At 36.1% G+C, this 16,909-nt stretch overlaps 1 protein-coding gene across 1 annotated transcript in view; it reads left to right on the forward strand.

Annotated features, from left to right (window-relative positions):
• Positions 1–15,894, forward strand: part of LOC135848253 (uncharacterized) — a 260,195-nt gene extending 244,301 nt beyond the window's left edge. The window contains exon 4 of the mRNA XM_065368109.1: positions 13,853–15,894. Within this exon, the coding sequence (XP_065224181.1) occupies positions 13,893–15,713 (1,821 nt within the window). The 5' untranslated portion in view covers positions 13,853–13,892 and the 3' untranslated portion in view covers positions 15,714–15,894. The remainder of the gene's footprint in view (positions 1–13,852) is intronic.
• Positions 15,895–16,909: the final 1,015 nt, after the last annotated feature.

Below are 16,909 nucleotides of genomic sequence, written 5' to 3' on the forward strand. Positions count from 1 at the left end.
GCTATCAGATACGTAATTTAGGAATTTTGTCTCGAGCTGTTTTTTCCAGTGTGTCGCTGGTTTCGTCCGTAATCTAGCGAGAACTCGTTCAGATCGTGTCCTAGTTGGTAATGAGGTAGGCCTTTGAGCACTTGCCCCTGCCCTAGGAACGTTTGAAGTTTCGCTAGGTTGCGATTCTGGAATTACAGAGTCAGGTGGGGTGTCCAATGGGTTTTGAGCATTGGAGAGGTCATTATCAGGTGAATTTTGGAGCGTCATAGGAGCATCCAAAAATATTTCATCGTCAGAATCTTGGCTATCCTGACTGTCTTGGCTATCATCGATTGTCGAAATAGTCTCTTGAGACGAAGATTCAATTGCCCTATTCTTACGTGGACGACCTCTTGCTCTTTTTATTACGCTGGGGGGTTCATCCTGTGCCCCTGAAGTAGAGGGTTGGGATTGCGAAAGAATTGAGTCTTGAGACGCATGTGTTGTAGCTTGCGCCTTTTCAGGTCGTTTATTTCGTGCTTCAGCACGTTTTTCACGAGCTGATTTTGCTACTTCTTGTAAGACCACTTGAGACGCTTTTCGAAAGTCTTTCTTACTGATTACAATTTCAGTGTCATCTTCTTGATCTGAATCGAGGTATAGTTCATCATCTTCACTGTCGATTTCAGATTCATTTCGATAGTCAGTAAGAAATTCTTTGATTCTTTGCTCTAATGAGCGAGAGTCAATGCTAGATTTAAGGCAAACTTCGCTTCTCAACTTTTCTAAGTTCTCTTTTGTAATAAAAAGAGTCAATTGGCGAATGTTTGCTACTCTGTTAATTTCATCGTCATCAGTTGGTTCCAAAAGATAGCAGTTATGGCCATTTCTTTGGACAACGATGTATGGTCCAGTTTTCTTTTCATATAATTTGCCGGAAGTTTGTTTGGCGAAAGATGATTGTTTGTGATTGGCCATTAAAACCCAATCTCCTTTCTTAAAGAATGTTGGGTCGGGGTGACTTTTATTGAAGGCGTACTCTTCTTCTATTTTCTTCAGCCTTCTTTTTTCTCGAATAAAAGTCTCAACTAATTGACGGGGGGTCATTTCATTTATCTTTTGGTTGTCTTGCTCGATAGTATAGACAGCCTTTTTAGCTAATGAATCAGCGATGATGTTGGTAAACTCATGTTTTCTTGCAAAAACATGGATGAATTCGACTTTTTCGAACTCTTTACGAAGTTCGAGAATTTCCTTGAATAGATGTTCATGGTGAACTGGTTTATTCCGGGAATTTTTCCAGTTGTTGGTTTGCCATAATGAGCAGGTATTGTTGAGCGCTTTTATTGCGTAATTCGAGTCACTCAATAATTTTACTTTTTGGATATCATTTTCTTTAAGTACTTGCAAAGCGGTACGGATTGCAATTAATTCAGCAAGATTATTCGAAATTGGGTATTGAGTGCTCGTTATACGTTCTGAAATATTTAAAATTGAGTCTGGCGCAAAACAAATACCTATTCCAGCAATTGCATTCGCGTCACCGTTTTTTGAACAGGCTCCATCCGCTGTAACACGGACGTAACCATCTGTGTCAAATATCAAGTCAATATCGGGATTTAACGTTTCCTCGAGACATTTTTCAGTCGAGACAGATGGAATTTCGCGTTTGATCATTTTCTCATGAATTTTGATGAGTTCTTTCCTGAAGTTGAACTTTACACACGTCTGGGGTATTTGTAATCCAATAACATCTGCGATGCCCCAGGCTTCATTGGGTTTAAATCCAAATGAAGTTGGTGTATTGTTCAATTCATCCTCAATTTCAGAGATAATATCTTGCCATCCAAGATGTGAACGGTAAGGATTGTGGTTCTTATTAATTTTTACTCGTAGTTTGTCTCCAATCCAGCGCATCGTCCTTTCCACGGATGAAGATTGTGGATTGTATGTACTGGTGTGAGCCGCTTGAATTTGGTGTTCTTCGAGTAAATTGTACCAGGAACTGGAGATGAATTGTGAGCCATTGTCTGTTATTATTTTCTTGATGTTTACCTTGTGGCTTTCAATATCAAAAATCACCGTAGCCATTTGTTGGCAGACTGATTTTTTCTTGATATTGTATAATGTTCGTAGCCACGTCCGGTTCGTGAAAACATCTTTTGTGACCAAGAGGTATTTTGGGTCATTTTTCATTGCAGGTAAAGGTCCAAGCAAATCGACTGATAGAACATCTCTGAGTGCGTATGCTTCAATGTGTGCATATTCAATAGTCTTATGATTTGCGTAGTTCTTATTGACCTTACAGACAATACATACGTTGCAAATTTCGCGAATATACGCCAATGAATTGTTGTGATAAAATATCCTGCGAAATATTACGTCAAGTTTGGTAGATCCTACATGGCCATATACGCAATGTAGGTAATCAACAGTGTCATAGAAAAGCTCATTAGGCAGGCAGGGCACTTTTGAACCGTTTTCTAATTTTTTCATGAGAATTTTCTCCCCTCTGACATTTTTGAATATTTCAAATTTCGAAAGTTTGTTTTTCTGAGCATCTCTTTGCTTTTTATTATTCGCCGGGATACTTTCCTCAAGAATTTCAATGAGTTTTTTACACGTCGTGTCTGTCTGTTGATATGACGAGATGTTTCTGAGACGTTTATGAAGTTCAGGAATATTTTCAGCAAGAAATTTGACTTCCAGGGGTGCAATTCCTGTCTCAAATTCTTGTGAGTGAGGTTCCAATGGCTCAGTTTGAGGTTCAAATGGTTCCAGCTCTGTTGGATCTGAGTCATCCGGAATTTCAACATTGTGAACTTCTAATTCAGGTGCCTTTATTTTATAAAGGGCCTTGTTTGAAAAATTCATATCATAAATAATATCGTAACAATTTAGAACGGTTACCCAGTGAGCCGCCTTTCGGTGGGTTTGAGCAATTTCTCGAAATCGGTTGATTATTGGTAAAAGGTTAGATCTGACATGGACTCGTCGACCATGTAGCCACATTTGTAATTTTTGAACACATTTTACCAAACACATAATTTCTCGGTCAAATAAGGTGAAGTTTTTCTGGTGCTCTTTAAATGCTATCGAGATGAACATGATGATTCGTTTGTCATTCTCGACCATATAAAATAGTACTCCGTTCATCGAGTCATCAGAGAGTTGGGTGTCCAAGAACAGATCACCTTCCTTTGGAGCTTGTTGTAGTTTGAAGTCCTTCTTGAATTCAGCTTTCAAGGTCTCAAAGGCTTTTTGTTGTTTTTCTGTCCATTCGACAGGTACATCACCTTTCGTAAGATGGTAAATGGGGTTTACAATTTGGGAATATTCAGGAATAAAATCCCTGTAGAGGCCGGTATTGCCAACTAAAGCCAAAATGTCGTTCTTTTTGGATAGAGAGAATTTTCCTCGTTTAGTGTGTTTCTTTTCAAATTCCTCTAGTTTTCTAATTTTTTCACTTTGTTTTCCAATTCCTTTATCTGAAATTACGAAACCAAGATGATCAGCGCAATTTTTGAAAAATTGAGTTTTTGTTGGATTTAGCTTCAGACCGTGCTCTCTTATGAGGTGAAAGACTTTTTCAAGTATTTTGATAGTTTCCTCAAAAGTTGTTCCTGATATTTTTATGTCGTCGACGTATTTTGTAATTCCGTCCTCATTTTCAATGACTTGATTAATCATGTGTACGAACTCACCTGATGAGATTTTGAGCCCATAAGGTAGCCTGGTGAATTCGTACACTTGCCCTTCAACTTGAAAAGCAGTAAATTTACGTGATTCCAAATCAAGTTCAAGTTGCCAAAAGCCTGCGGTGAAGTCGAGGGTGCAAAAGAACTTGTCGCCAGCATTGTCATAGAGCATGCTTGCGCTTGTATTTGGCTCAGTTAAGACATTGACTAGGAATTTATTGAGTTCGTCAGCGTCGAGACATAAGCGAATATCTCCATTTTTCTTAACTACAGGTGCTAAGGTGTTAATATAGCATGAGTGTGAATACTCGATGATACCGAGAGCGAGCATTTTAGTTATTGCTTTGCGTAAAGCAGGCAATAATTTTTTGCTAGGTCGAAATTTTTCCCCTCTCCATGGTTGCAGGTGTGTGTTTCCTTCTTGAAACGTGAATTTAACCTGCTCTCTTGTGTATTTACCAGGGTTGAGGTCAAAAATATCGGCAAAGTGCTGCAGTCTATCGAATCCTCGGATCGCTTGTTGTAATGTAATTGATCCATTTTCAAGAGCCATATTCAGATCAGCCCGTAGGTTTTCTTTAAAAGTACGTTGAGCCAATCTACGCTCTTCATGAATTTCTTGCTCAATGATCGTATAGTGAGTGTCAGACATATCTTCGGAAAATGTTTCATATTCTTGTTCGTTAGTAACCAACGAGAATACCGTCAATGCACTTTGAAATTCATCAGTGTGCATGAACGGTATTGTGAATCTTTCACAAAATTCTGGTCTACATTTTACGAGTCGTTTGGGGACATTCAATTTCATTTTTAAGTAATCCATTGTAATTCTGCCCAAAATAAATGTCTGACCTGGTGCGTCAATGATGTAAAATGGCACCTTTATCATTTCGTTTCCAAGTATCATTTGAAGTTCAATGATATGTGTCGCAGATGGAATTAGCGAATTATTGGCCAATCTGAGTTGGACTTGTTTTTTGAGTTTGATGAATTTCACCCAATTTGGAGCCTCTTCAAGGAATGTTTTGACCATTAAACGAGAGAGCACATTGGGAAGTGCCCCTGTATCAAGTTGTAACGCAACCTTTCTTGCGCCAATGGTGACTGGTATGACACACGCAGGGTCATTAGTTTTTTGAGTCACAAGTTGAGAGGAAGTTGTTGGGTCAGGCTCCTCGTTCTTGAGAGAAGTGTTGTCTATCGCATCAATGAACTTGATATTTTGTTTTTTCTTCATTTTATGGAAACGTTGTTCATTGATTTTTGCGACTAATATTTCATCCAAACTCATAGCTGTTGGTGAATCTGATAGAATTGCAGGGTCATTATAGAGATTGCGAATCGCGTTCTTAATTTTTCTTTCTGGTTTGAGTCTATTGCCTAAATCTGTGATTTTGAGCGTTAAAATTTGATAAATTGGAGCTTCTGTTGTGTTTTCATTGGTGTCACTTCCCAAGTATTCTACTTCTGCTTGAGTGGGAAGTGTCGCCATTCTTTCTTTGAATGATTCGATTCGTGCTATCTCTGAGATGAGTAAATTGCGGACGTCGCGGTATTCCGTGATTGAAGGGAAATATCGTTTTATTGCGGAGACATAGTGAAATTTTTGTTCTATTGGCAGTAATTCTTTGCGTGCACCAACTCTGGGTCTGGTGTATTGTTTACCCTGACTATGAATAATTTCTGTTTCCAAAAAGCTCATAGCTGGCATACGTAAGAATTTTATCTTAGGATTGTTGGCTACACGTACATATATGTTCTTGAAGTCGACATAACGAGACAATTTTATATCATATTCATCTGGTGTGCGTGGTTTTACCAGAGGGAATAATAGAATTATGCTCTGTGCACCCTTGTCAAGTAATAAGTCGGTTATGTTGTGTAGCTGTTTTTCAATGATGTGATACGGTTTGCGCGAAAAATTGAATTCTAACTGACCTGCAGAGACTATAAAGTGAGATTTTTTCGGGAAATTAGCCCTCTGTAACCTACGGTGTAATTCTTCGAGGGCTAATTGATCGCGTAAATAGTCAGGTAAATGGTTTGATAACGTTACTTCGCCGCGTGCTATATAATGGCTCAACCCATCACCAACCCAAATATATTTTTCCAAAATTAATTCTGAGGGGGCTGTGAAGGCACTAGGAGTTGCCCCTCGGCTACCTAGTGGCTTTCGTTTCCCGAAGCAGAGCTTTCATCATCATCGGAGGGAGAGGTTGTCATTAATTGCAAGGCAGCAGTAATCGTTTGCAAATCTAACTCTTCCGGCGCATCTGCGAAGATTGTGTTCAACATGTTGCATGTCGCCACCTGATCATTTAAATCTTCTGGGGGTGGTTGGTTTACAACATATTCATCCAAATCTTGATCAAATTCTACTGCTTGTACGGCAGCCGCGGGTGTGTTAGATTGAGTTTTTGGTCTAAATCTGTTAATTGTCAAATTGCCATTTTTATCGATACCAAATGGCTTGGGTGTTGGATTTGAAGTAGTCGTATTTGGGTTTTTTACTTGATTGGGGTTTTGAAGTATCGTTTTCTGTTCTGGCTTATCCTTCGGAGGATAAGTCGTTGCAGGAAGATTCGACGAAGTTGGTGGTGAGAACGTAAATGGTTTTTCATTTTGAACTGGCTGGCGATTGTTGGTGAAATTTTCATTAAAATTTTTCGGAATCCCCTTCTGCGAGATGAGATTATAAATTGCCAGTAACTGCTCATTTGAAGGTGTGCCCTTATTAGTGTATCGCGAATTATTTACAGGCGCGGGTACGGGAGGGTCATCAAATTTACGTCTATAATTTCGTTGAAACCTAACAGGTACTTCATTTTCAGGATCGTATTGAATTCTAGCCAAATTGGACAATTTTTCAAGAAAATCATCCATAGACTGTCCCTCTTCCATTAGTCTAGTCTGGTAATTTTCTGGAGCTTTCCCTATCAGGATGTCGATAATTTCATCCTCACTTCTATGGCGATGATTTCGAAGTGATTTCGCCCATCTGGCCATTTTATTCGCCATATCTTTGAGGTCTTCCGCAGAGTTGAACTCATATCTGCAAGCTTTCATTGCTTCATTTTGAGCTCTGCGATCCCAGTAGAAGTCCAGAAATTTATTTTTCAATTCGCGGTAATTTCGTACGTTTCGTACAGTCTCAAGAAATGATTTACGAGTTTTTGTATTAATCACCCCTTTAAATGCCAGAATCTTATGTCTTTCAGCTACATTTGTTTCCGAAAAATACGCATCAAATTCGTCTAAGAATTCATGCGGAAAGTGCAGTTGGTCGTCTGTGAAAGTAATACCTGCACTTTTTATAGATCCTGCATCAATCGCGAGAGATTTAACTTTTGAGCCACTTGCCGAGGGAGTATATTGGATTTTCTCTTTGATGTTATTAATTTCTTCGACAATTTGAGCACAACCTTCGTCACGCTTTTTAGTTTCTTGACAAATTTTGTCAATTGTTTCAGAAATTCGTTGCAAGTCCAAAGTATTCCCTTTCGTGGCATTATTTGTTTCGATCAGAGCAACGCGAGTAGATTTTAATTTCTCTTTCAACTCATCAACCCAGGTTCCTGCTTCTTTTAGGTTGTTATGAGCTTGCGTCGCGAGATCAGCAAGCTTAGAGTTGACATAAATTCCAATTCCCTTTGCCTCGCATGCTACCTTTGTGGCATTTTGAATTTTATCTTTTTGATTTTCAAAATTCTTTTTCACTTCGGTATCAATTTTTTCATTCCAGTCCCAAGTTTTTTGAAAAATTGCAAATACTTGCTCGTTGGTAGTATCTTTAAAAAGTTCTGGTTCAAAGGGGCGAGAGTACTGTTGGGTACCTATCCCTTCGTCACTTGGGGTTTGTAAGTCACTCATATCCTCATATACATGCTCTTTAGCATATGCCTGAGAATGATCACTAAAGACGGAGTGAGTGGAATTTTGGCTATTTTCCTGTTCCATTTCACTGATGTTATTTAAAACCGATTTCCGATCACGTTTACGAAATTCGAAAAATTTACAAGGTTTTCTACTCACCCTACTGCGTGTGTTCAAAGCTGGAGGAGTGTTCATAGAATCACGAAATACTAAGTGTGAACGAAAGTCCAACGCGAAAGTCTAACTTGTTCAAAAGTCACACAGAGAATAGTTGAACTGATCAAATAGCTTGAGTTTATATAGTGTTTTTGGATGCCTATTTTGACAAAAAAGAGAAGTGGAAATCTGGAGGTTTGGTGGGAACTTCATTGTAGTCCTTTTCCCACAAAAGATCGTGAGAATTAAGCTCTATGTGCTTTCTCACGCTAAATTTTCTCGCTTTGGGTTATAAAAGTCTATTTCAAGCTCATTTTTCTCATTTTTGGATGAAATTTATAGCTCTGATGCATTTAGCTACTTGATTTATATTGGATCATCCCTATTTTTGACCAATAAATCCGTCAAGATGTTGTATTTTTGTCAGAAATAGTAGCAATTAATGTCTGGTATCTGCAATTTATGGTAGCAAGAATATTGTAAATGTGTAAGTTGGCTGAATTGTAAGAAACATAAATCTGTCAGAAAACAATCAAAAATATGAATTAATTGCACAAAAAATGGATCTGACTATTTAACTATTGTTAGTATGTGATTTCTATTTGGTTCTATTTGTAAGTATAGAAAAATAAAGACTGACAGAATCAATAAATTTGAGAAGTTAATTGGATTATTTTAAGGGTTGTTAGTATATGTGTAAGCATAGAACAATGAAGCTGACAGATTAATGGCTAGATTTATTGAATTTTGGAAAAATTACTCGGAGTATTTGTCTATTGTTAGTATGTACACATGCATAGAACAATCAGGCTGACAGATTAATGATTGAATTAATAGATTTTGAAAAATGAATCGGAGCATTTAGCTACTGTATTTATGTCTGTTTTCGTTTTCTTATACTTGTAGGTATAAGAATAATAAAAATGTTAGAAAAATATTGAATGGTAATAAATTGTAAAAAACTGTCAAAATGTCAAGCAGAATATTTGAATTATTGCATGTTAATATTCTCCAGTCTCCTATGTGATCAGTATAGAAAAGCAAAAAATATTAAAACGTTAATTCAATTAATTATATGGCTATTAGTATGGTTAGTTTTTACATGCGAGAAAATAAAGGTAGCCTTTATGTATCTATGCTGTATACAGTAGTCGTTTACGTATTCGTTGCCGGGCATCTATATGCTCCAGCAACCAGGTGTAATAAAGTAGTTGAATCTAGACGTTTTTATTATATCCAAAAAATAGGTAAGAAAAAATGTAATCAAATGATGACATTTTTATTATATCAAAAAGGTGTTCTCAGGTATCCGAGAAGATTCTGTATGTTTTGGTTAAATAGGTGTAATAAAGTGACCAAATAGTGATAGTTTTTATTGCTAAAGCAATAAATGTCAACGCCTTGAACGAAAGATGTTCGAGTCTCTTGCTTATTAATTTTTATGACTATCTACTGGCGCTATGATTTCGTGAGAATATTTCGGCTCGGAGATTTTAAACAAAGAATTCTATTCAAAAGTAAAGGCTCTGTAAGGCCATGGCACGTGTATGTGGCTATATGAGCTGGATACAAAGAAGATTCTCTATAGGTATGATATCTATGCATTTTATATGGAAAAAGATCGCGCTCTTTTCTACTGAGAACTTAGATATTTTTTATCCTATGATTTTTAAAAAGTTTCCTCGGAGATTTCGAGTCTTTGCAACGATCTTTTTGGGCTAGATTTTCGAAATTTTGAACTTACAGAGATTCAAAATAGAGTGAGCAGATAGATACTTTTTTACATAAAACGTAGCCAGTGTGGAATTCGATCAAATGACCCAAATCATGCAGGCTATTTGATCATTTTCTCACTGGTAACTTGAGAAGATTTTTACAGAAAGAAAATCAACGAACTATTTATAATCTGAACTTATTCCATTTTTCTACAGATTTTCGTCTGTAAAAAGGAAGAAATAAATTCGTTTCTAGGTACCTACTTGAATAAAATGAGCTAGACTGCTTATTTTACCTATACACCAAGCTGTTAAAATGTTACTAGGTACATAGAATAACTAGATTAAAGTGGCCAAAAAATTTTCATCAAAATTATGACATTTTGATGAGTTTAAAACTGGTTGGCCTCACTCAAGTTGTCATTGTACTCCATATGGGAGGAATGAGTTTGAGTGAATTTCTTCTCAACCTAACTATACTGACATTTTCGGAATTTTGAACACTTTTGCTATGAGCATAAAAAGATCAAAGTTTTATGCTTTGCTTTTTTGTGGGTAATTTTGCACTTTTCTGCCAAGTTGTCAGATTTTCATCTTCGAACTTGGCAAAAAATAGCAATTTTGCCCTGATTTTAGGTCCGAATTCGTCAGATGGCTAATCTGTTCCATTTGGAACAAAATTAGCCTCGGAAGAATTTTTTTTCTTATTTGTGTTGTATTTTCAGATTTTCGTCATCGTAACTTTCATGGAAATGTCCGAAAATACACCACAAATGTGTTAGTTAGGTCCAGAAACAAGTAAATTGATTTTAAAAATATTTAAACTATTTCGATTCGGACTTGTACTGTTACGAATCGCGAGTCAAATGGTCTTATCTAGAATTTTTTTTTTTTTTTTTTTTTTTTTTTAGTCCCTATTCTAAATTTTTGCACACAAAGGTGTTTGAAAAAATTTGTTCTATCGTTTATATAGACGTTTTTTTTTTTAAAAATTTTTTTTTTTTTTTATGCTATTTTTTGAGAATTTTTGTTTGCTATTTTTCAAAGTTAGACTCACATGATGGTAGAGTACTCACTTTAGGAGACAAACTTACCAATCGCTCATGGGGAGTACCATGATTCTCTGTGAGTAAAATATCCTTCATGAGAGTCTTATGAGAACAGCAATTTTTAGAATTTTTTGAATTTTAAAAATTTTCAAAAGTGCATAATGAATGAGGTATCACAATTCTACCGTGATTCTCAAGATGACTATCGCCCATGAGGCTAGTCAGATTTTACATCTTGCTCATTGGGAGAAGCCCTCTTGATTGGCACAATATAGCTGCGATCCTTTATCCATTACGTAAGACAGAGACTAGTTATTTTTGTGATCTCAAAATTTTATTTAGATGAAATTTTGTTTATTATTTTAAGATTAATGTTCTCTGACGATACACAGCAACTAGGGTACCGCAATTCTACCGTGATTCTTGAGATAATTGTCTCCCTTGAGGCTAGTCAGGTTTTACACCTTGCTCATGAGGAGTTTTCTCTCAATTGGCACAATATAGCTGCGATCCCCTACCCACCATGTAAGTCAGAGATTAATTTTTTACAAAGCCAGAGTTTTACGTGGATGAAATTTTGGTTATTATTTTATGAATGATATTCTCTGTAAATACACAGTGACCAGGGCATCACGATTCTACCATGGTCCTCGAGATGATTATCTCCCTCGAGACTAGTCAGGTTTTACACCTTGCTCAGCAGGGAGTTTTTTCTCGATTAGTATGATATAGCCGCAGCTACCTACCCACCATGTAGGTTAGGGAGTAGTAACCACTTTCGTTTTTTAAAAGAATTTATTATTTTGACTCGGACTTGTATTTTTACAAATCATGAATCGAAAAGTATTTTAGAATCTTTTCCTGCCCCTATTCGCAATTTATGCACGAAAGAGTGTTTGGAAAAATTCATTTTATGTACATAGAAATATACTACATTATTTTAGCATTGTGTTAGTAAGCATTATGTACTGAAACTTTTCTCACTAAAATATGAGCTATCATTTTACCCAAAGACCTATCTACGAGACTTCAAGGCAAAAAACGTATTTTTAGTGGGATACAAGAATTTAAAAAAAATCAAAACGAAAAAAAAATCAAAAATTTTGGAAGGTTATAATTTAGATTAATTCAAAACGTAATTTTTAGTTTGAATAATGCTCATTTTTCAAGAGCTTTTTGAATTCAAGAAAGTTCAAAAATTAATTTTTTAAGATACAGTGGCCTTTGAGTTCAAAGGTCAAAGGCTTATCATTGAAACGTAATTTTTTAGCTTGAATTATGCTCGTTTTTCGAGCTTTTTGGATTCAAGAAAGGTCAAAATTTAATTTTTGTAAGACACTGTGGCCTTTGAGATTCAAAGGTCAAAGGCTTATCCTTGAAACGTAATTTTTGGCTTGAATTATGCTCGTTTTTCGAGCTTTTTGGATTCAAGAAAGGTCAAAATTTAATTTTTGTAAGACACTGTGGCCTTTGAGATTCAAAGGTCAAAGGCTTATCCTTGAAACGTAATTTTTGGCTTGAATTATGCTCGTTTTTCGAGCTTTTTGGATTCAAGAAAGATCAAAATTTAATTTTTGGTAAATTTAAATTTTTTAGTTTATGAGTTTTCGAAGATTTGTGGCATGTATGATTTTTTCTAGAGAGGTTCATCCACGTCAGGCGCCAGACTAAGTGATTAGTCAATTTTGACATGCAACATATCTTGGAAAATCATGTTTTTTCACTCGAATTGTGTTCTTTAGGAGAACCATTTGGAATTCGAGTTTGACAAAATTTGAAAAAATCGAAAAGTTTGAAGATTTTGGAAAAAATTTAGATTTTTAAGGGTGGGTATTTTAGTAAGTCGGACTGAAAATTTTGCAATTTTCGGAAGAATTACGCGGAAGTTAGGCGCCAATATGATAGAGTGAGATCAGGCATGATTGATATAGATGGTTATTATCATAATTCCTACCTACGTGATTGAGTCAAGAAATATTCCCTAAGGTAGTGAATTTACGCCTCGCCAGGTTAGCTCAAAATATCGGAGAGGTTTCAGTCATGCAGCTCATTCTTCACAGAAATAATCTCTAATTACCAATAAAACTCATATTAATTACACTAAAGTGATAATATGTTTATTGTTAATCAGAAATAATGAAATCAAATACATATTAAAATGGGTATAAAGATCAAAGAGTATAGAATAACTATAGAGTTATTTTATAATAGGTACATGCACAAGCTTATACCATACGACACGCGTTAGTTAATTACAGAGGATGGGTAATTAAGTACCCTAGAAATTGCATGCAATTTCGGAAATAGTGGTGAAGTTACTCACCAAGGCTCACATAATGTCCGCTTCTACTGTCTCTTTCAGGGTGGCTCACTAATACTAGGCCGGTCGACAGCAATGTATTACACGAGGTACCTATTCTTCTAGGATAATCATCGATGGCCAGCATAATCGGATGATTTCCGGTGTGAACGCGATTAATTATGTATACGATAATGTAAATCACGAAAACGAGAAACATATTAACCACTAAAAGTGGGCGAAGATTGAATAAAAGGGATGAACGCCCTATAGAGGACTTCATCTACTCGTATCTACATAAGTACACTTTTTGACCAAGAACCACTCTTCGCGACGAGCTTTGTTCAAGTTCAACTTGATTAAAATACATCTAGTTTGGCTCGCGTCCGTGTTGCTCTATTTATACTATTTTTGGGTGCATCGGATGCGTTCTATGCGTTTGCTGCGCGCGATTACGTTATAGCTACGTAGTAGGAGTAGCACAGTAGTAGGAGTTAACACATTACCGAACTTGCAGTTTAAGGGAGTTATTTTATTCATCATCTCTATGGTGATGATTAATTTAATCATCGCTTAGGCGATGAAGGCATATTTCCTCATATCATACTTACTTTTTTAAAAAAAGCATAAATCACCAGAATAGTCAATTTTGGATTTTCAAAAATTCGCCAAAAATCGAAAAATGAACTTGGGCATCCGAAAATTTGGATTTGGGGGTTTTAGAACATGCTCTTTTCAAAAATCGCGGTCCCGTTCAAATCGGAGGCGGACACCTCAAGAGGTTCCCTTGTCAGGTATGAAACAAATTTGATCTATTCAGATCAGGCCTGATCCAATAGGTTTCTCATATTGAATCTAATCATGCCTGAACTGACTCAATCCTATCAATATCTTGATGGTCAGATGTCTACATCTGATCAGAGCCAATCACTTTCTGGTAGGAATATGAGAAAGTCATAATTTCTAAAATACGTACTTATGTTTTAAAATTCGATTTATACGAAACTGTGAATTTGCATTCCGCCCTCATGTCTAGATATTTACTTACTCATTTATATTTGACTTTTACTCACTCGATCATTACGATTTTAGGTTCAAATTACACTTGTGGGAAGTCAAGACGTACCTGGAAATGGATGAAACTCAACGTGCTCTGATAACCCTGCAAGAATTATCAGCGATCACCGTTGCTCGGGAAATATGGCGCTGCGAAGTGAATAATTACCGTACAAATAACGAATTGGAAAAACTCACTCCGAAAAAGCTAAGCATTTCGTTAAAGTCGAAATTTCCCGATTTACCTACTGCGATTGATTATATGATAGCGAAATATGTAACAAAATTTGGTCTTTCGGCGGAAAATTGGCTCGAGCAGCATTACAAAAGAGTATTCTTTTTTCATTACGGTCATCAGAACTATGTTTTGGAAGACTTCGATGATTTTGTGTGCAATTACAAAGGCACTATTGATTATGTCGAGACAGCCAAACGTATGATGCGTTGCAATAAACTCGGCGATGTCGAGAAATTTAAAATAGCGTGCACGTATTTCTTCGAAGAAGACATCAGACGAATTTGGCCATTCGTGTGCAAAAAGATGGGTCGGAATAATATTAAATTACGCAATTGCCCTCAATTATATTATTGGATTTGCTGTCTCAGAAACGAGCTGGATAAAATACCTACTTCGCATCATCAAACTGTCGATGAAGCAATGTTTGATCGTTACATGCCTTATAATGGACCATCGCTAGAATATTTTTGGGATCGTATATCCTACCAGTACCAAATTCATAGCGCTGCGCGACTTGTTCAGCTTAAAGATGAATTTACGATTCGGTTCATTTTAACAAAACTCGATTACCAGCAGCTCTATGAATTTGTCAACATGAAAGGCTGCGATCTGATCTGTGATCTGTTAAGAAAACGTTATTTCGAAGCCGAGTTTGTACTTGAAGTCTGGATGTGCATGAGAAACGTTATGGATGAGGGTAATTTCACAAAACTAGTCGTGGATATGTTAGACACTGAGAGTACGCGTCCATACGCCAAAAAAATAAAAAACACTCATAACGATCATAAGAATTGGTTACGTCTATGTCGTGAATTATGGCACAGTGCTCCTCATGATTTGAGACAATCAGCCATCAAGAACATATCAACCAACTTGAAGCTGTTCACTTCATTTCGTAGTAAAGCTCGCAATGAATCCTCAGTGTTGCTGTTAACTATTCTCGAGTGTGCAACTCTCGATGAGAGAAGCTCATTTTGGACTAACTGCTGGCGTAATCTGATCCTAGGCAAAAATACCGAAGATCTGCCGCGAATAATGGAGATGTGTTTCGAAAACGTCGATGCAATTATTCAATACAAAGAGAACGTCATGTCAACAAGTGAACATGTGCAGAATCTCTGTGCCGAGTTATTAAAGAAGTTCGAGTTTGAAAAATTAAATGAAATGGTGGATTTTTGTTGTCCTAACGCGGAAACATCTATGCATTTCAAACAACAATTACTCCAATCAATTGCACTCAAAGATAAATGTTTTTTCAGGATTTGGATTATGATTTATAATAACGCAACACAATTTGAAAACTTCATCAACGATGTTTATGAAAATAGTGACCTCGCTACAGATTACAAAAATCAATTTCTTATGTGGCTGCTCGCAAGCGAACGCGATTTAAACGAGTGGGTTTATTGTATATTAGACTTCGAGTGGAAAGAATTTCCGAAATTTTTTGAAACATTTGTTTCAACGGAGCAAGCAATGCTGGAGATGAAAACGCGTGTAATTGATTGTATCAAAATATGTCCTAGACAGAGTATGCGTGACATGTTTTATAAACCTATTTTCGATCAGTTATTGTTGTGGTGTTTGGGAAACAACAAGGAAGTTGAAAAATTCAAGCAAGCAAACAATATTGTGAGTAATTCGAATTTGCTCAACTAACGTGGAAAAATGTTGCTCGATTTTTCCGATGATCACTTCCAATAGATATGAAGACTTTTTTCAATTTTTTTGTGATAGTTTTTAGTCGAGTTATATTGAAAACTAGTTTTATTATTACCTATAGGCATTGACATTGTAAGAGTATAAGTAAGCCTTTCTGTGTTAGTCCTCAATAAACGTTATTAATAAATAATCGAAAACATTTGAAATTTGAAATGTGTACGTTTTCATATCCTAATCCTTGTATTGTTATTACTTTTTCATCAGAAAAACACTCAACACCACTGAATAGTTTTGTTGTCTCCCCTTCCCCCTCACGCCATTGAAAAATAGGACTCGAACCACTGCTTAAACACTATAGGGGAGGAATTAAAACAAAACCAAAATCTATACTTACATTTTTACCTTCTAATTCTTGGATCAGGTGCATTTTTATTAGAAAAACACTGCTTATACCTATAGGTAAGTATTTAATAGTTTTACTCACCTCCTTCTTTCATCATCGTAACACGTGATTAAAAAGTGGAACTTGAGTTATTTCAAAAAATAAGCGAGTGTAAAATAAAATTGATTTTTCACATTTTAATCTCGTTGGATAGGGTCCATTTTCATCAATCAAATCTGTACTACAAATATGTAAATAAGTCCCTTTCCTTCCTGAATGATGAAATAGTGAAACTTGTCCTCTCCCCTTAAATTTCTGAAAATACTTACTTACCTCATTGAATGTACATATGTGACCGTCCGCGATAAAACCGACCATCCGTCGCAAAAAATCGACAATTTTTTTTTCGCGAATTTTTGTTCCCCAAACCATTTAAGGCCCAAAAATAGGCGAAAAAACATTTTCGTTTTTTTGCGACGGATGGTCGGTTTTATCGCGGACGGTCACATATATAAATTCTGGCACAGAAATTAAAAATTAAAAAAAAACATATCAAAATAAGGGGGTGAGGGTTCTTAAAAACGAAATTATTTTGGAGATATTCCTGACAAAGAAATTGAAAATTGAAAAAAAAATCTTTTTGTTATTCATTTAGGTCGTTTTTTTGATCTTTTTCTCACATTTTACCAGTATTGTTTGATTATTTATCTATTCAAAAATAGGTACTGGGAAATTTAAGATTTTGCTGAATGCTGTAGATCGTCTGGAAATCATGGAATTTGGTTCAGAGGAGTCCATATCATTGATTTTT

Source organism: Planococcus citri, chromosome 5, assembly GCF_950023065.1.
Source record: "Planococcus citri chromosome 5, ihPlaCitr1.1, whole genome shotgun sequence".
Lineage (NCBI taxonomy): Eukaryota > Metazoa > Arthropoda > Insecta > Hemiptera > Pseudococcidae > Planococcus > Planococcus citri.